Source organism: Corapipo altera, unplaced genomic scaffold (assembly GCF_003945725.1).
Source record: "Corapipo altera isolate COAL_440 unplaced genomic scaffold, ASM394572v1 2c, whole genome shotgun sequence".
Taxonomy (NCBI): Eukaryota; Metazoa; Chordata; class Aves; order Passeriformes; family Pipridae; genus Corapipo; species Corapipo altera.
The window spans coordinates 2,701,551-2,722,554 of NW_020884923.1; the positions used below are offsets into that span (position 1 = coordinate 2,701,551).

General features: G+C 38.5%; 1 protein-coding gene across 1 annotated transcript in view; it reads right to left on the minus strand.

The window, feature by feature from the left end:
* Positions 1-20,019, minus strand: part of HEATR1 (HEAT repeat containing 1) — a 36,107-nt gene extending 16,088 nt beyond the window's left edge. The window contains exons 1-24 of the mRNA XM_027657343.1: positions 19,977-20,019; positions 19,582-19,760; positions 17,365-17,581; positions 16,662-16,803; positions 16,028-16,129; positions 14,979-15,119; positions 14,196-14,407; positions 12,834-12,967; positions 11,895-12,003; positions 11,434-11,544; positions 10,881-10,998; positions 9,528-9,635; positions 9,014-9,109; positions 7,895-7,983; positions 7,386-7,597; positions 6,992-7,113; positions 6,297-6,494; positions 5,458-5,641; positions 5,050-5,198; positions 3,347-3,539; positions 2,662-2,834; positions 2,171-2,338; positions 1,073-1,315; positions 211-342 (exon numbers count right to left, since the gene is read on the minus strand). Coding sequence (XP_027513144.1) covers positions 211-342; positions 1,073-1,315; positions 2,171-2,338; positions 2,662-2,834; positions 3,347-3,539; positions 5,050-5,198; positions 5,458-5,641; positions 6,297-6,494; positions 6,992-7,113; positions 7,386-7,597; positions 7,895-7,983; positions 9,014-9,109; positions 9,528-9,635; positions 10,881-10,998; positions 11,434-11,544; positions 11,895-12,003; positions 12,834-12,967; positions 14,196-14,407; positions 14,979-15,119; positions 16,028-16,129; positions 16,662-16,803; positions 17,365-17,581; positions 19,582-19,723 — 3,495 coding nt within the window. The 5' untranslated portion in view covers positions 19,724-19,760; positions 19,977-20,019. The remainder of the gene's footprint in view (positions 1-210; positions 343-1,072; positions 1,316-2,170; positions 2,339-2,661; positions 2,835-3,346; positions 3,540-5,049; positions 5,199-5,457; positions 5,642-6,296; positions 6,495-6,991; positions 7,114-7,385; positions 7,598-7,894; positions 7,984-9,013; positions 9,110-9,527; positions 9,636-10,880; positions 10,999-11,433; positions 11,545-11,894; positions 12,004-12,833; positions 12,968-14,195; positions 14,408-14,978; positions 15,120-16,027; positions 16,130-16,661; positions 16,804-17,364; positions 17,582-19,581; positions 19,761-19,976) is intronic.
* Between the last annotated feature and the right edge of the window lie 985 nt (positions 20,020-21,004).

The window sequence follows — 21,004 nt, forward strand, 5'->3', positions numbered from 1 at the left end:
TGATACATGGCTTTTAAAGAAACAGCTTCTCAAAGCAGTCATTTAACAAACTTTCCATGCCATTAACACTATTCTATTATTTGACAAATAGTTTCTGATTCCTTTTGTGCTATAAATGATATAAACAACAAGTGTTACTGAATGTAGCAGCACCAAATCTCACTGCAACTGGTTTGAACATATTTCTGTGTTCTGGAGTTTGCCACTTACCCCTTTAAACACACTGCTAATTGTCTGGGCACAAAGAGGGTTCTTACAGTTTAAGAGTAAGTCAAACAATACTTTTAGTAGCTTCTGTTGCACCATCCCATCTGACACAGCTGCAAAGAATGGTTTAGTAATCTACAAAAGGGAAAAAAGAAAGGATGCAGAGAGGTTTACTGTAAGAAGATAACAAAATCACAAGCTATAGAATTAGATATGTCAGATTACATATGACACGCACAATCACACGCGTTAGTATAGCAATAATTTGCATATTTACTATGTATTTGTATATATCCAGGAATTCTTAGATACCAATCATATACCTGTGAAATATCCAACTGACATATACTGATTCCTGAAATTTTTCACACAACTTGCCTGTTGCCAGCCTTTGGGAACAAACTTGCTGTTGCCAGCCTTTGGGAAGTATAAGCCAACACCTGGCTAGTAGAAGGCCTGAATTTGTAGCCTCCTTCAAATGAGACTATTTATCACCCACTGTATTTTGTTAACAATTTTTCCTCAGAGGAAAAATACTAAGTAAAGCTCTTGCCTGACTGACAAAAAACTAAGAACTGTGGAACAGTAGTATCTGTAATGATACACATATTCATCTGCATGCAAATACAGTATTTTTATTTTGTGCTTGTCATAATGCAAAAAATAGAGCAAGCAGAAATTTTTCTGGTAATTTTAAGGGAGAAAGTTTTGCAGCTGTTTAGATGTTCCAAAGACACTACAGAGACCTCAAAAACTTGTACTAAAAGAAAGACAGGTCAAAAGCTATGGACCCCTTTACACAGAAAGAACACTGTTAGTTTCTTCAAGGATAAAAATAAATTATAGACCTTTCATAAATCCATACCTGCCCAAGTGCTGTGATCTGAAATGGTGGAATTTCTTCATATATTTTCTTGGCAGCATGCAGACTTCTGATAAATAAATCCAGACTCTGCTGATTCTTGCACAAGAGGGGTGCTGAATATTCATTAAACTTTCCAAGGATTAGATGCAGGAGAATAACTTCATCTTTCAAAACTGCCTCAGGTTTCTTAAAGACCTTCTCTAGCAACTGGTCTAGTACAGGCAAGAGGTGAGAAAGAATCATCTGCGAACAGGGGAAATTTCTAATGTAAGTTTTTATACATTCTCGATTTAACAAACTTCAGTAGCACAGTTTCATTTTACTGCAACATCTCCATCCCCTCTTTAGTAACACACTGCATACAGTATTTCAATCAACAGCTGTTCAAGAGGAAAAATACAAGACTTAATGTGAGATTACTGGGAGTACATACTCATCTGTTACTTTGCTATTCTGCTTTGCAGAGTAGTATTTCATATTTTTAAAGTACAGAAATAAGGCAATATTTTCATGGATTTACGACTGCTGTCTTCAACAAAATCCAAATGTGAGGCAAGAACACTCACCCTCTATGCAGTTTGCAATCCTTTCAAGATACGTCCAACTGAACAGAGCATAAACATTCTGATTTAATTAATTTTTTCAACTTTGAACTCATGTATTTACCAGCACTTAGAGAATTCTGAATACGCTAGGTAAGAGTAGGTTAATATGTATAAATAAAATTGATAGTACTACTTAATACCTTGCAATTCTGTACAGAAAACTCTATATATTCACTGATATCTAACCAAGGTAATAAATTTCTTCTGGAAGAATCTCCTTCTGAAACAGTCTTCTTTAATAATGTCAAGGGAGTTTCCTTAAAAATTCCAGTGCAAAATGCTGCAGCCATTGCATTTTGGAGCATGCAAATGTTCTGTGTTTCACTAAACCATACTTTGCAGCATAACCACATATTATTAGAGGTGTCAACTGAATGCCTAATTATCTAACACATTATTAAGTTATTTAACAACATTATTACTAAAAGAAATTTGATTTCAGCTTTCCAATCAAGTGCAGAACCCATAAAACAACTCAAAAGGTGGCACTTACCTCACCATGGACTTCATGAAGAATTTTCATTAAGTTTCTTGCAATATATGATGGGAAAATAGGGCTCTGTACACAATTAAGTATGTTTTCCAAAGCTTCCAACAATTTTTTCTTCTGGGATTTCTGTTTTGGTTGTGTCTCAAGTTCCTCAAATAGAGTTCCCATAGTCTAATTCATTAACAAAGTGAAAATTAAGTTCTTTCCCTGCAATAAAAATGCCTTAAAACAACATTTATTCGATGCTTTCACAATAATGCAATCTAGATACAAATGGAGTTCTTAATTTGTAAATAAACCACAATTAACGCCTCTTAGATTCTCAGCTCTCTGTATGTAATAAATCACTTGAATATTTTTATAGAACTTACAAAAAAAATTATAAATCAGTCTGCTATTAACTTTCCTGGTTAACTTCATTTCTTTTCTAAAAGACAGGAGCTCACAGCAGCAGACAAAACTTGTATTAATGTACACCTTAATAAGAAAAATACCTGTGTTATGTATGTAGGGTCAGATACAATCTCTTCTGTCTTTTGCTCCAAATGCTGAAGAACAGGATAAAATAGAGACTCCTTTATCCCTCTCAAAGAATGAAGGCAGTTCAGAGCAGCCCTTCGAACTTCACTCACAGGACTACCCAAGTTAATTAGCAAAGATATCACCACTGCCAAAAGAATCAGGGAAGGAAGGAGGAAGACAATAAAGTGAGCAGTCAGAATTTTACTGTAGCTGTCCCTGAAGAGGCATGGACATCACTCTGGAATTAAAAAGTCCTGTCTTTTCACTGTAAACCTCTAGAGTGCACAAAACCAACCCAAATCTTAAAAGATCCATGTCTCTGAACTTCATCACAGTCCTTATATTCATGTTTAAGCTCAGAGTTCATATATTGCTACTGACTGTCAGTCACATCCTTGTACTGCACAGAAAGTAAGGTGCTGTAATTGACTTCTTCAGGACAGCTCTGTATTCCTTTAACACTTTTATAATTCAAAAAAAAAGTGGCTTCACTTCCAAGCTCGGACTGGTAACTGCAGCAGAAAGAGCTGTCTCAGCCTAGTGCAGCTAAACTTAACTACAGATACCCTTCATGGTATAAAACATAGTAAAATCAGAAAAAATCTAAAAAATTGTGATTAAGTCTTAACATGAGAGAGAAATACTATTTTACTTTACCTGGAGATGATGGCAATAGCAGCTGTTTTTTTTTCTGGTTTGTTTGTGATTCAAGCAGTGCATAGCCGATATATAGAGCTTGAGTCTGCAGCATTGCACTGACCTCATAGTTCAGGTGATTTGAAAGGTTATAACTGTAAGTCCATAAAATGGAAAGGAACTTGAAGAGAACCTCTGAATCTTTTAGATGAACCTTAAATTTAACAAAATTTAAAAAAAGAGGAAAGAAACTTTCAAAATTTATTTGGTAAACTACTACTCAAAACATCTGATAAACCACTCACATCAAAGGAGTACACTAAAAGGGAACTAAAGAGTTATAAATAGTGTCTTTAGGGACAAAAAAATTATTGAGTAGATGCTTGTGTGTATATTCAAGTCTAGCTTTAGAACCTCTCTGTCAAATTTAATGAGTTTAATTGAAGCAGTTACATCATTGCCTAACAGTATCCCAAATCAATTTAAAGTTCTCACTTAGTACATAGTCTGGCAACAGCTAGCATGCTTTCTGTCTGTAAATTGCTCACTGGAATCCTAACAGCTCTTCATTCATCAAGCAGAGTACCCACTCAACATCCCACAAACTGAACACAGCTTGACAGAACCACTGATACAGCTCCTGACATACTCTTGCCTATTCTCTTTTCCACAAGTCCACTAAGATCAAAGTTCCAGTTACATTAACTGTTCTAGAGCTGGCAAAAATAACTGTCTTGTCCCTTTCAAATTAAAAACCCTCAAAACTGGAGACCAACAGTACTGTAGAAGTGAAAGAAGCAAATTATTATTGCAGCTGTTATCTTCACAAGGTCCTGGGGCATTTTTAACCCCATTCCACAAACTTTCTCCTCCAAATTTCTTCTCTTCTTCTGTGCAATATGATCCAGCTTCCTCAGTCAAAACCTCCCACCAAAATAACCTCCTTCCTTTCCTGCTGACAGCCTTTAACTAGCCAGGCACTGAATCAAATCTCTTCATCAGCCCAATGTCAGTATAATTTCACTAGATCTTGGAGTGACTGAAAATGACACAAAGTTATATACGTGAATTAACATCAGAAGCAAGTTTTGTTATGAAATCATTGCTATTCTTTCCTTCTTTTGTTTGTGTTTGTTATGTGCTGTTCTTGCTGAAACAGCATCGAATTCCAGTAACAGCGGCTTTGTGTCAATTACTTGATTTCATTTTCCTCAGAATGAACAGTTATTACTCTCTGCCATCTAAAATCAAGACTGACAAAATTCCTTATTCTCTTCCAAAAAATGTATCACTTGATGCATGTGAAAGCCATGAGATGATGCAATAAGGAAACAATTTCTTCTAAAAGTTTTCCTTTCAATTTCCATATTTAAACACTAACAAATTTTATAGAGCAACCCCTCCTTTTGCTACCAGATAGAACCAAAACTTTCAGCTCAAACTTTAAGCTCTTGATCTTGTCCTAGAAACCAGTATTATGTTTTCACCTTTGCTTCAACTGATCCATTTGTGGTTTGTTTGGTTTTTTTTTACTTTTGTTCTCCACTATTACATTTAATTAAAGTAACGAGCTGAACCTTAGACTTTCATCTTCTCACAATACTTGTATGCCACAAGCAGTGTTACATGATCTGTTTACCATTTTTCTCAGTTTTCTTAAAATTAATGTAATTGCATAATAGTTGATGACTAATAATTCAGAGCAACAAATACAAAAACAGTACCTTGAGTAAGAGATTCATCAATGCTCTGTACTGAATAACATTGCTGCCTTCACTAGCTCCACTGACAAGCAGGTCAAACAGCCCCAAAAGGAGGTGCAGGAAGTCTTGGCTATCTTGATTCAGAGATTCGGGATTCCACCAAGTTTCCTCTAAAAAATACAGGTTATAAATAATTGGATGCATACAAACACCTTCAGGAACCAAGAGAAAACAGACATCTCTAGTTAAAAGGAGACAATACCTTTAGTTGATTTCATGTTTACAAGTAAGTAATCTTTTCAGATCTCAATCACAACAAAGGGAGAAGGCTAGGGAAGCAAGGTTTCCTTGTTTCCAACAACTTTCAAAAAAAAAAATTAACTTTCATTCTTCACTGATGTAAGCGACAGTCAAAATCTTAACACTTACCTTTTGGAAAGGATAGAGGAGGTTTTAGGCCATTAATGAAGTTTTTCAATAAGAATAGGAACATAGCTGACTCTTCTGCATGAGCAGTCTCATCACTATTGAGTTTTTCTATATATGCATTTAATAAGTCCTTAGGCACCACAGTTTCCTCTACTGTTTCAACAGACCAATTTAGGGGGGCTTCCTGTGAATGAAAATCGATTTCAATGTATTCTGTCACAATATCATGCAACAGAAAACAGAAATTTAGCATTAAAATTCAGCAACATTTAATTTCCAATCTCCAAAGAGGTATCTTTATGAAGTGATTTATGTTTCTGATTTTACATTGAAACATGCATCTGTAGTTTTGAAACCTACACCAGCTTTTTCTACCATAGTTAACAGTGTACAGGAGGTAACAGAAGAGTAAAATATCAATCCCTCTAGAATGTCTCTTCAAAGGGAATAGGAGTTACAGCATTTTGTGGACATTCAGCTTAATACTTTCATTTAGCTGTTCCAGTGACATAATCCATATCTTTCAAATACTTGCATATACAACAACTCATTAATGGAATAATCTGAGGTCAGATTAACTAATTACCATTTACCGCTATGTGTGAGAGGGGATGCACACATAGAAACACAGCTCTGCTCACATGGGTTTCTTACACACAAAAGTAAACCCCAAAACTGTTTCACAACAAAATAAATCAAGAAAACCCCGAGAGGAAAAATGCATAAAAATTAAGTAAAAAAGGAGGGCAGCAAGATACAGAAATACTCTTTCTGAACACTGTTCCTACAGATTTCTCCAATACAAAGAAAATGCCCTCTCCACACTGTTTGCATCTTACCTCTACAGGATCACAGGCTCTGAGATTTTTTATTTTTTTATCCAAGAAGCAGAAGACTCTGATAGCCACTGAAAAATAATTTTCCTTCATCTGTGTATTGCAGCAGCACTGAACAAGCAATGAACCAATTATATGAGTAATTACTTTCTGTCTCACACTGTCAGATTCAGTTTCAGCAACGAGTATCAGGTCATCAACCTTAGAAAAAGGAGTGGAGAAAAAACAACAACAAAAAGTCTGTAAGACAGTGGGACTTCAGTATGACTTTACACCATTTTTCTTTTGCATGTTCAGTTAAATCCTTTTTACCTTCTATCAGAGGTAACAAGTTACTATCTGCTGTCATGGTACTCTTTGGAACCTGGGAATGCACAAACATCTGTTTCTATGGAATACTTGTTTATTCTCATTTTTTTTCAGGAAACTAAAAATTCCTTGAATTTAGTTACATCAGTCATTTTTCCAAATAGGTAATAGCTTCACCACTTCTTTTCTTCGTGTTAAGGAAGAAATCTGTTTTATCTAGATCGTACTGTGGTTTGTTAATATATCTATTTGTATTTGCTTAGCAGCTTGATGATAGCACACTAGTGCTAAGAAGAGCACACAAAGTTCTTCCATATCACATTTGTTCTACTACAGTGTCCACCTGAAAAATAAAATTTCTTAAGGTCAGGGTAACATGGCACACATACCATTTGCAATAGTAAGGAAGGGTCCCCTGAGGTCAAATTTTTAGAAAGCAGTAGAATCATTTTCTCGTTGGCCACTCCAATCAACTCTGCAGACTTGGCAGATTTAATTGCCTCTTCAAGAGCTACTCCAGGGAATAAAAAAAATCAGATAATCTAGGTACACAAATCGCACATTAACACACTGGTGGCTCAATATTTAGAATCAGTCAGAAACATACTAGACAATTTCTACATCTTTTCAAAAAGATTTTTGAAGAAGTCTATTCACAGTCACAATATGATAGCCTGCTAATGACAGCCAGCCTCCTTCAATACGTGTTTAGGTTCATTAAGGATGCTGTCCTAACTTGTCACAATTTTTCTCTTACAAAATTAGTTACAATTAATGCTTTACCTTCTGGCCAGCCTTTCAGTAAAGGGTGTAAGGAGCAGAGCTCAGACTCTGACAGACAAACAGCCATTTTCCATTCTGAAGATTTTGAATTTGCATTAGTGATTACCATAAAAGGTAACAACTGCATTACTGCTTCATCCAGTAGTTCCTTCTTCTCTTTCAAAATCTCCTCTTTGACTAAAATTTTTATTGCTCGCTCCAAAACCTTGCACCTAAAAGAGAACAAATCATGTTGAAAATACACTGTTAAATCATACCAGCAACACTTCTTTGACTTGTTCTCTATTTTCCATGGTGATTTTCTGAATCAAAATAGCACGGAGAACAAATAAGGAGTTAATGGGAAATGGTATGCAAATAATTGAACATTTCTCCTGTAATTCAGCATAGAGATAGCATAACAAAAAGCATTTGCAGAGAAAAACATTTTCAAAGTATTCTTTAGAGTTACATTTAAAAAAAATTATTTATACAGAAAGAATGTAGTCTGAAAAAAGGCACAAACATACCACTTTCCCTCCTTTGAAAGATCTGCTCTCTGGAAGATGTTCAAAAGACTTGATACCAAGACTTCTGGATTGACTTGTTCCCTGAAAATCTGAAAAGTAATCAAGAAAAATGAATGAAAGTACAATAATATTCAAAATAATTTACCACATCGTAATGAAAAATGCATCTGCTATACCAAGTGGAAACAGAGATCAAATATCACTAACTGTACTCCTACTGATGTTCATGTAATTAAAACATTATCAGGGTAAGCAGAAGTTATAAGGCTGACCAGTATGCCCTCTAGATATGCTGAAGTATGGAGAATTTAACAAATGCAGAAATGTTTGGTAAAATTGATAATAAACAATATGCAAAACAATTAAATAAGAATTGCTTTTATTTTACATTGCACATGGATGACTAAAACATAAGGCACATTAACAAAGGATACTAAAGTTTAAAGGAGCACTCACGTGCTTCTATTCCTATTTTTTAGTGATTGAGAATGAATTAAAACACAAGACCAATTATACTACTGCTAATAATATTGTCCACTACTACTAGCAGAAGCAATAAAGACAGACTGTTACTCTAGCTGGAAACAATCAGTACAATGCATACCAGAGGCCTATCCAGTAAACCTGAGCTGGAGTTCAGGACTTTGCCACTATCAACTGACCAAATGACTTCTATATGGAAAAACTCAACTGAGCACTTCTCAATTGCGTAATGACTTGTGACTGCACCATTTGCCATCCAAAAGGCAAACAGCATGCCTTGTGTTTTTTATAGAAAAATGAGCAGAATAAGCAAGAAGCACACTTCAAACAATAATCAAAGATTTAAACATGCTCTAGTAACTACACTAAAAAAAACAAAACAAAAAAACCCCAAAAAACCCAATAAATTCATGTTAACTGCAAACACTTGTGGAAGGATCAGGTAGCAGACCTGCAGGGGAATTGTGAGGTGGTAAACAGCACAAGCCTCCTAAATTTATGCTGCTTCATCCTGCTAAAGGATAGAAGTCACACACTAAGGACACAAGTACAAGATGGACAACTACAAAGAATACAGCCCAGACACACATATGCAAGATCAACTAAAATCTTGCATATCAAATGATACTCACTTACCTCCAAAGAACTGAGAGCAGACATTACAACATCTCTGTTGTCATCCTTGAGCCGACCAAAAATTGCTTCTTCTATGAAAGCCTGATCAAAGCCCTCCTGAAAAAAAAAGGAAAAACAGAGTAAAAGAAGAAAAAAAAAAAAAAAGCATTTGTCGGTAGCAAAAGTTACCAGCTTTTAATGAAATATCTCAATTCTAGGGTAAGAAGTGGTAATATCATCTACATTAAACCTTACAGGCAGACTAACTTTCAATAACAAAAGAAAGAAAACTATAAATATTCATTAACTTAGATTTTATCTTAGAACGCAAGCAGTTTAATAAACAAGAACTACATCCAGACTCCAGAATATGGGAAAATGGTGACAGAAACCTACTAAAAACACCATGAAAAAACCGTGCAGATGACATATGCAAGTTTAACACACCACTCATCTTCAACTGTTAAGTCTGGCAAACAGCTTTTTGAAGACATTCTATGTTAAGTCAGTTCTGTGAGAGATTCAGGACACAAACCTTTGATGTTTCAATAACATCTTTCAAATGCTGAAGAGCGAGGACCCGCACAGCAGGCTGAGGATGATTCAAACTAAGTAGAAGGGAGGTATCAGAGTCTTCCAGAAACTGAAATACAGATTTCACAGTGACTCATTGCATGTTAAAAATACTTTACATATACACAAGGATAATGGGAGACATTCTTAAAGCAATTTTTTGTACCAGAAGAAAACATGTATAATCAAGACCTAAATAGTTATATTACAGAACAATAATGTTGTACAACTATTTCAAATTTGCTCTTCTTCACTTTTGCAGACAGTTTTTGGAAGATACTTGAGAAGTACAGTAAGCCACAGATGCTGTTATGTCCTAGAAAAGCATTAAACTTATCTAAGGATTCTGAGAAAGCTCTAGTGACAATATCAGTGTGACAGAGCACAGACAGAAACTGTTAAAAAGGCATCCCTGCCAATACAATTGTGTGCACTTATCTCAGGAACCTTAAAAGCTGGAAGAGAGTCATATGCCTATGTTCTGCATGCCTTGGTTTTCTGTTAATCCACTTGTTATTCAGCCACAGAATCTGTGCCTTTGTTAAATCAGTATAAAAATACATGAAGCACTTCTTTAGGTAGTTTCTCATATTTTCCTAAGTGCTTTCAGTCTTTCAATCACTGCAAACAACAGCCATAATACTAATCAGCTCTTAATGAATTTCTTGGAAGATCTGCTGCAGTCATGGCTATTCTGTGTTAGGCTGAGTTTCAGTTGCTCTTCAGAAATGGAAGAACTATGTAGTCACTCTATTTTTCCATGTTACTGACTCTAAACATTCATATAATCAACGCAAGGAAAAGACCAAGCCACCTTCTCTCAACAGTGACAAAGTCGTCAGCTTTCCCAAAACAGACACCTCTAACACTGACAACATCTTTAAGATGAGGCCTCGCTGGGCACTGCTGTGTTGTCACTAATGACCATTTCAATAGATGTAGTGGCCATGTTCCTAAGGAAAAAAAATTATTGATAGCAATTAGAGCAGGTGGAAATGTATAAATTTTAACCACTGAAAAAAATCTCATGCTCATGACTGCTCATGATAAACACAAACTTAGCTTTTGATTTTACCACAGTTTTGACTGATTCCCTCATCCCCAAAATCACCTTTAAGCAAGTTAGTTGTTTCTGTTTTGCTTTCGGTTTTGGTTTTTTGGGGTTGTTTTTGTTTTTTTTCGATTTTTTTTTCTTGTGGGAATGGTAGAGGTTTTGTTTATATAGAAGAATAGAGAGCAGAACATTGCCAAAAATCAGCCTTCTGCCTTCTGACTGTATAACCAGACAAGAGCTAGGATCTGAGCTTCTACCTACCTTATATTTTCCACAGCTTAATGAAAGAGAAATAAATTGGTGAAAAAGATTTTGTTCAGCCTCATCTGTACAATCTTCCAGGTGCTTCTCCAACACAGAGTCTAAGGCTTTAGGATACCTGCCAACAGACAAAACCACCAACATTTGTCATGGAGGATGACAGAAGAACATATATTTACACCAGAAATATAGGGGAATACAAGGAAACAATGCACCCACTCTCATCTAAACCAGATATTTTAAGTAGCTTTGCAAAGAAAATCAAACATTATGTTGTAACACAGATGAACTGCACACCACTAGGACAAATAACGAGCAGAACAGGTCATGCTACACAGCGAACAGCTTTACAAAGCCAGTAGGTCTGTGTGCATGTATTACAGTGATAACAAAATATGTGGGGACAGATAAGTAAAATAAAATTTGGACAAAGATTAGGAGTAATTTATTAATTCTATATCTATTTTGTCAAGAATACTGGGCTTATGACCCCCAGTAAGCTGACATAACCACTCTACAGATTGTGGGTCTGTAACAGACAAACGGAACTTACTTTCTCTCAAGAAGTCTGATAAGAGGAAGAATCTTTTGATTGAGTGCAGCCATTTTGGTGGGATTAGATCCAACCTCTGTACCACAGGAGATAAACTCTTCAAGAAACTTTCTAAAATTACAAACAAAAGGAAAAGTCACCACATTTTGCATAGTACAGTTTTCATTACTGTTATAAAGCACAGTGCTGAACAGGTTAGGATTAATATGCAATACTTATTGCAAGTACAGATTTGCTCCTGGCCCGAAGTTTCACTCTGTCCCACAAGTACTCCCACAAGTGCTAAAAGCATAGTTCTTCTGGGTTACCAAATGTTAAGATTGCAAAATTCAGGTTTGGAGCTAACTTATGAACTCAGAAAAACATGCTCATATAATGCTAATGCCATTGTCAGGAATGAGTTGTTATTAAACCAGAAATGACTGCAGTACTGCGTAAAAAAATAACTGAAGTTAACTCACGAAGCTAGCAGGCAATCTAAATCCTTTTCCAGTGGTACACTCTCAAGAATAGCTTGGAGGTGCCCGATGTAAATGTCATTTTCTGTTTCTTCAGATTCTTCTTGCTCCTCTAAGGACAAAGCACAACCATAAAAGATGAACAATAGTTTGAGAATAACCCCTTCGTACTGCTTAAAGCTAACAGCTTGTACAGGCATCACATCTGGTGAACCAAGCACACAACCTGAAGACCGCAAAGTTCATTGATTACTAGCAGTAACTCTCCATGAGCTGCTAGAAATGCTTTATATCAATGCCACTAAAATGCCAGAGGTTGGATTGCTACCAATAAATTCAAGTATGCTTTGGAAGATTCCAGATCTCCTACTACAATCTGAGCCAGCAACTCTCTACAACATTCTCTTGTGTCAATCTGGATCTTTTTAACAAAATAGCTTTCCCAACTGATTCAGCAGTTACAAGGCCACAGTGCAAACAGTGCAGACTCACTAGTGCAGACACAGGCTACTACTGCATGCCAGTCTGCCCTGCTGTCCCAGACTGTTCCCAGACACATTGAATTCATCAGATAAAAATAGATCTTGACTAATTAAACTTCATATGGAGTACATGTAATCTACCTAAGAAAGATTCGGCAGTACTACAATACATCTCTCTAAGAGTCAGAAACTTCATACATCAAAATGAAGTTACTGCTGAAATACTGCAAATCAACATCTAAGTCAAAGCGATATAGGTATAGTAATGCCTAAAACAGCCTCCTCTCTAGGGCCTAGATAAACAAAAAGCAAAAAACACACTAAAGCTCAATCAGATCTTCACATGTATTGGCACAGTTTTAATGGAAGAAGCAACTAAAATTACACAGCTGTGACATTTACCACAGCTATCTGTCCTTAAGACTAAACAAAGTTTTAAAAAGAACATGTGCTAACTTACCTGTGTCACTTTTCACGACAGCGTGAACAAGGTGAGGCAAGAGGTAACGCAGAAGAGGAGATATATCATATCCTGCTGACAGGCCTTGCAAAAGCACTACGAGTTCTGGGATCTTGCACAGATAATTAAACGGCCTGCACAATGGAACAAAGGGGGGGAAAAAAGTATGTATGTTCATCTGGGTTACCAACACTTTCAAAACCATACACACTTCCTGAGGATTCGATTTTCAGCATCAGGTAACAGCCTCATCGTAAAAAAGTGCTGAAAAGATTCAAAGGGTTCCACTTACTTACTGCCAAAGGTTTATTGGCATATTTAATATCCAAGAAGAAAACAGGGTACTGCCAGTCATCTTAAGTGAAGTTGCTACGATGGTACCTATGTTTTCTGGAAAGTTGCTGGTATGAGAAAAAAATACTTGTATGGACTGGAAGAAGAGAGACCCTCACACTGCAAGGAGTACATCTATCACCCAGCAGCAGCAAAGGGAAGGGATGAGAAGTAATAGCTCAAAGACAAATCCTCAGAGTAGAAGCAATTTCCCCTCCTGTTAATACAAAGTCACCTTGTCTCCTTTTGCACCCACCTGACTGAATGCTGCATAATTTATCTAACATGCCTCTCCTTAGTTCCCCACACCTTAGCTTTTAACCCGTTTCCCTCTACTATGACAGTGTTTAAGTATCTTGAAGGTAATCACTTCACATATCCCTAATAAGATTTTTTCTATTGGAATATTCAGGCTAACCTCTCTGCTCAAGCAAGAAAACTCCCTGTAACATGTAGGACTTCCATGACTGTGTGCAACTGCATGTTAACAGCACTAGCTAGCTGTGTCAGGGCAGTGCAGACAGATCGATGGGAATGTACCTACTACATGTACCTGACCTGTGAGACCAAAGAAGTGGTGGTGTAGAACCACTTATGCTTCAAGGTGTTCAACTACATGAACTCAAAGCCCTTCCATTGAAGGGACAGAACTTTTTTCCAAGCTATTCAAATAAGCTTCAATTTGCACTACCATTATTATGCTGGCTTCTCTTCTGGGATTCTCACTTTCCAGAAAACCTCTTACTTGACAGGGTTTAGTTTTGTATGTTGACAGTAATATTTTACTAAGGGAAGTGGCAGCAGAAGGACCAAAAGATGACAGACTCACACCACTGAGACTCCTTAGCTGTAGAGGGCATACAAATTTTTAGAGTAAGCCAAAGGAACTTTCAAACCCTTTGAAATGTAAACTACCAAAATTTCTCACAGGGAAGTATTCCTTTAATGATGAGCATATATAAAACTCAAATCATCAAAGCGCAGTCTGGGAATTTAAAAAGTGGGAAAACTGAATTCATGTAGACTTACTTTTTCCCAAGTTTATCTCCTTTCTGAGTTTGTAGAAGTAGGTTCAAGCAAGCCAGCCCATCCCTGACTAATGAGGGTACTTTAGATAACGTCTTGCTTATCTGTAACATCAGGGAATGCACCAATGAAGTCTCCACTGTCACTTTTACTGTTATCTGGCAGATTATCATGTATGTTGCAGCTCTGTAATCCTGTATAGAGGATTTCAATCCCTACACAAAGAGATAAAGGTGAATTTTTAACACAGAATAACACAAAAGAGTACATTAGCATAAAAATAATTTTTATTCCAACATGCATGCAATTGCACTGTCTTCGTCTCCATGCATTAACATCTAAAGGATTTATAAACTCAACTTTCAATATGAGAAAGTTATCATGCAGGGTATACAGATAAAGAAGACACATTTATTAACTGCTGCTCTATTCATTAACAAAGTTCCTGGAGGAAAGAGGATAATAAAGCCAGCTGTCCACCCTTACTCCATTTCCTCATAGTTTAGCAAGACAAATTTCAAAGAAAAAGATGTTCATCCAAACTGTGTATCCATTTCTCACAGCTCCGTTCCTCATGCAGAGTGGGAAACAGAGTTCTTAAAGTGCTCATTTGAGGTGTGAAAAAACATTATTTCTCATAGACCCTCACCTGCCTGATGTTTCAAAGCAGTCTAATAGTACAATGCATACCACACAGAATGTCCCTCTTCAATGTCATCTGCAGATGCATGTCTGCAGCTCACAGTACACTTCATCACACAGGAAGGAAAACAAAGCTTCACGTACCTTTTGGATGTAAGGGAGCAGCATAGAGACTATAGTGTCTGTTAACTTCTCTGCAGCTCCAAGAGCTGATACAATGGTGGAAGCATAAAACACAAGAAGAACTCTCAATTGAGCTGAGCTGCCAGGACACTCTGAAAAGACCTGGATCACAGAAAAAAATTGGTTGTTCAGACATTATGGAAAGTGCAAATGCACATATGGCTTCCCCCAAAACCACCAAAACCTCAGAACTCCAGCCTGTAAGCTCTACCAGCTTGCACTGGCACAACTTAAGTCATCACCTCCTGCCAGCAGCAGCCCTCACCAGAGATTACTGCTCCTCCTTGCAGACAAGGCAGAAGGAAATGGGTGCAATTCTTAATGCACTTAATCAGAATAAGTAACCTAAATCACTTGCGATTTTGGTGTAACACTCAAGGCTCAGAACTGGACAGCCAAGAAGCTAAACTGCATATGTTTAACACCTCCTACTATATCTGTGAACAAACCCTCTTATTGTGTGTGCTTTGCTTAGTTTGATGGCACATGCATTCTCTAAATAATTGGAACTATTGTACATCTTACCCTTCTGAAACTATAGAACTAGTCCTCCATTTGACATTTACTGAAAAAAACAAATAAATTTCCTCACTTTCTAACATTCTCAATTTTAAGTTCTCATTAAATATTTGAAGACGTATGTTTAAAACACCCATGACAACCTCCATAAGAGATATGGAAATTTAAAGCACAGTTACAAACTAACAGCAGGAACGAGTTTATAAAAGACATTAAGACAATGAAGTACTTTGAGGCAATACAGTATCTTTAAGTCATAAAGTATCGCCAAATTGTTTTGTCGTGGCTCATTGGTTCTCAGCCACTTCCTTACAAGAACTTTTGATAGATCGTCATCTACACAAACAATAAGAAATCTTCATGTTATTTACTAATAACTGATTCCTTTTACTATTTGATATGTAATTCAAAATATTAATAACATATTACTATAAAAATATGGGAAAAACAAGTGACAACAAACAAACAACATTCTAGAATAAATGAACAACCTTCACAGATTTTGCCACCAGCCTGCAGATGAAATCCATGAAATTCAAGTCTTTGTAGCAGTGTGTAATGAGTGTACCCCTTGCCAGTGGGACTCCAGGTTTCTTTACATGTCGAAAAAAGTAAATTTAGAACAATCAGAGTGAAGTGAAACATAAAGCGAAGCACACAAAGTAAAAATTACTATTACATTAATCCTATTGATTGGTTAACACCATTTAAATTGAAATAAGTAATGGAAATCCACACATTGCTCTGGAATTCTTTGTATCTACATTAAGACAGACAATGAAGAGCATTACATATAACCTATATCCAAATAAACATCAATTTTAGTAACTGACATATCTTCCTAGCAGTAGTAAATACCCGCACCTTAAAAGCATACTTTAACTTAGCCAAAACAAAGAATAATTACAATTAAAACTTTTTAATATGAACTTTAGCTTTAAAGAAATATAGCAGAAAAAACACATGGGCATCCAGGCTCCATCCCTATAATTAAATCTTTTAGTACAGTTTTACAGCTAACCACATAAACAGGTGGACCATATTCACAAGCCTAGCAAAAAAGTCAATATATTATTAATAAAGTCCCTCAGGCTTCTCCCAACTTGCATCTGTTAAATACTTTACCCTTATTGGATCCATCCAATGCCATTTATGAGTTGGGCTTTTTATATTTAAAAGCTGAATAACTCTCACAAACAGATTAGTCTCATGATATGGCAGAACACAACCAATCAAACTGTCTTCATTGTAGAGATGAATATGAAATCTAAGGAAAAAAACATACATATACAGTTAAAGAGTATCTGGAAGTCAAAAAAAAAAAAGACCCATCCACATTCTTCTTAGAACACCTTGTTTACTAGCTTTTAAGCAAGACCTGACAGGACTGTTACACTGACTCAGACCTATGGTCCACCTACAGTCCAGAATCCTAAGGTGGCCAGTGGCCCGTATGTGCTAGAGAAAAGAAACAATGCTACCTTTTTTTTTCCTCACTCTCAACAATTTTAGGTCCTTATAGGACCTAAGATTACTCTAGTTTCTTCTGCATAGATTTCAATATCAAACCAGATGTTACCATAATCAAGTAGGAATTTCAGTATAATACATGTACAAAAAAACTCTGATCCAAAGGCTGTATCAACAAAATCACCCACTCTTTCATGACAAGAAGTATTATACTTTCTGCATCTGGAGAGGTTAATTTATACAACATCACAAAATACGTAGTTTGTTTCTTCTTCACACCTTCCTACATAACCTTGAAATGATAACAGTCTTCATGGTTCACAGTTAATATTGACATGCAGGATATTCAGTGAATTACCTGTGAATCAGCCATTCAAGGCACTTCTGGGCTGGCTTAAGCATAAAGTAAGGGGACAGGTGAATCAGGAACAATGAAATATTCTTATTCAGCTGCTGATTTACTGCTTTAGTCTGAACACTGCGTTCAAGGCCTTTGGATGTGGAACTAAACAAACTTGACTGGAACTCCTCAAAAGAAGGATCAATCCCCATCAGCTCTTCTAAGCCAGTGCATCCTGTAGAAAAAAAATATGGAGGAATGCCTTAAAGGCAACAGTTTTATTCACCAGTCCTACCTACCTATCTCCTCACTGGCATATCCAGCTTTTTTGCTATATGGATATACGTCATTCTCACTAAGCAAACCAAAACAAACAGTAAACAGGTCTAAGACCAAAACTTTTTACGTACTTGAAAGTATTCCTTAACTGACAAAGAAAAAAAGCATTAACAACTATCAGTGGAGCGCTCTTGCAGCAGTGAAGGCCAGCAGCATCCTGGGCTGTGCTGGAGAGAGCACAGCCAGCAGGCTGAAGGTGGGGGGAACCGTCCCTTCCATTTGTGAGATTGCATCTGCAGTATTGTGTTCAATTTTGAGCTTATCAGCAGAAGAAAAACATTCCCCTATGGATGCAAGTTCAGCAGAGGAACACTGAGTGGTCAGGGGACTGGAAAACAACATACAAGGAAAATGATGAACTGGGTTTTTTCAGCCTGGAGAAGACAATCCAAAGGAAATCGTCCTGCTCTCTTCAACTACTTAACAGGATATAGTACAGGTTATCAAGAAGATGCAGACAGGCTTTTCAGAGATACACAATGGAAGGATGGGAGGCAGCAGCTGCAAGCTGGAACATAAGGAATTCAAAGCCAATGTAGAGATTTATTTTTTTTTAACACTGGAGTGATCAAACACTGAATTGGAGGTCCAGCATTGGATCAGAGACCATAAAACCACCATCTTTCAAGCACAGCCAAGCAAAGAGTTCAGCAAACTGTGCTAACTAGCCCTGTGCTCAATTGGGCTACCAAGTGACCTTCAAAGGTCCTCTCCAGACGGGATTATTCTATGATTTTATATGGATGAAAAAAGCAAAGGTATGTCTGTGAATAAACTAAAATACAATATTCCATGTACACCACTGAAGAACCAGTGGAATTATTTCTCTATTTTACACAAGCTTGTAAATATTAATGCCTTTCACAAAGCAGGCAACTTGAGCTGAAATAAAAAAAACAGGTAGCTGGTTGAAACACGGAAGAAATAAATCGTTATATATAATAGTTCTATAGTTTCTTAAGAAACTAAAAAACCCACTCTGTGTTGCATCAAAGGGCTATATCTCTCTCTCTACACCTTAAAAGCAATACATGGTATCAATTTGCCAGGTTTCAGAAAACAGCTTTGTTATTTAAGAAGCATCACATTCTTGGGCAAAATTTTATACAAAAATGGAAAGACACAAGCACAAAGGATTTGAGGTGTGCCAATACAGCAATGGCTTTTGCCACTTTACATTATTTGTGGCCATGATGTTATCCAAGAGCAGCGCATCAGCACGTTTTCATGAGATCACAGAATGTGGGTTGGAAGGGACCTTGGGAAGATCCCTAGACCAAGGCAGTGCTCAAAACAGGGTTAGCCTGGAAAGCAGACCAGGTTGGTCCGGGCATTATCCAGTTACGGTTTTCAAAAGGATGGAGAGCACAATCTCCCTGGACAATCTGGTAAACCACCCGACTGCCCTAACAGTGAAAGGCTTTTCCTTCTATCCAGTTTGAACTTTTCTATTCTTTCAACTTGTGCCTATTGTCTCCTGTCCTCCAGCCACACATTCCCTGGACAGTCTGGCCCATCTTCTTGGAACCTCCTCATAGGTATTGTCAGGCTGCTATGAGACCCACCAAAGCCTTCTCTTTTCCAGACTGAATGAGATCAGAGACATTCCTCCCAGCAACCTTCCCTTATCGGGCAAATTCTCCAGTCCCTGAGCACCTTGGGGGTCCCTGACTCTTCCCCATCACCTTACCCTTCACATGCCTAGAAATGTGCTCTAAGAGGGCATGCTCTGCGATTCTTCAATGGACTGGAGTGATGCTGGCTAGCCTGCAGTTTCTTGAATTGTCCTTTTGGGCCCTTTTGACTATGGGTCTGCCCTTCCTATTTATGTTTCTCCAGTTGTTTTTTTGGATAGATTATTTTTAAAACCATTGGCATCTAAGCAGCCAAACTCACCGATTGCAAAAAACGTGTCCCTGTCAATGGTAGCGGCTTCCTTGCCGGTGAAGAGCAGCGATGCCACCTCGCTGCGGTCCAGGAGGCTGGGATCGGTCTGGGGAAGCGCCAGCCGCTTCAGCTGCTCCGCGAGGGACGTCATGGCTTCGCGCTTTGGGGAAAGGAGCCTCCACAGAAAACTAGGGAAAGGAAACCACAGCAGGCCGGCCGATGAGGCAGCTGCACGCAGACATGCTGCCTCTGCCGCCCCTTCCCGCTCTCGGCGCAGGCCCCGCCGCCCCTCGGGGCGCGCACATGTGGGGCCGGGCCGGGCCCAGGGAAGCCGGGGCTTGGCTGTCCACAGGGACACGTCCCGCGGGGACACGTGTCCCGGTCCCGGTCCCCGCCACACTCACCTGGCCGCGCGCAGCTCCCGGCCGGCCACACGTGGGCTGCGCGCGCCGCTCACCCGGAAGCGGCTCCTCCCGAGCATCGGGAAGTTCCCGCCCCACCGGCGGAGAGCGGGATACGCCCACAGCCCCGGCCGCGCAGCTCTCCGGGAGCGGCTGGAAGCGACTCGGAGGGAGAGGCTCTGTTGGTGTTGGTGGAGAGCAACTGGACATGAGCCAGCAGTGTCCCCGGGGGGGCAGAAGGCCAGTGGCATCCTGGCCTATAGCAGGAATAGTGTGGCCAGCAGGACCAGGGAAGGGATTCTTCCCCTCTATTCTGCACTGGTGTGAGTACACACCTGCAGACCTGTTGTCCAGCTCTGGACCCCTCAGTTCAAGAAATTGACGTGCTGAAGCTTGTCCAGAGAAGGACAGTGGATATGGGGAACGGTCTGGAGCACAAGTGTAAGAGGAGCAGCTGAGGGAGCTCAGGGTGTTTAGCCTGGAGAAAAGGAGGCTCAGAGGAGACCTTACCTGAAAGGAGATTGTACTCAGATGGGTGTCGGCCTCTTCTCCCATGCAACAACAGACAGGGTGAAAGGTAATGGCCTCAAGTTATGCCCGGAGTGGTTTAGATTGGATATTAGGAAAAATTGTTTTACTGGAAGGGCGATCAGGCATTGGAATGGGCTGCCCAGAGAAGTGGTGGAGTCACCATCCCTGGAGGTATTTAAAAGACATACAGACAGATGTGGAACTTAGGGACACTGTTTAATGGTAGACTTGGCAGTGCAAGTGGTTGGACACGATGATCTTAGAGGTCTTTTCCAACCTAAAGGATTCTATAGTTCCGCTGAGCATGTGCCACCTCCATGGATGGTCATGTCGGCATGTGGCTGGTCTCCATGAGGGGAGTGGCTGTTGTGGCAATTGTGGATGGTTTCACCCATCCAGGCAGATGCCTCGGAGTGCAGCGTCCCTGTGGAATCATCATGCAGGTGTGGGGCAGGGGCCAGACTGCCTGCATTGAGGAAGCAACCAGTCCAGGCACAAGT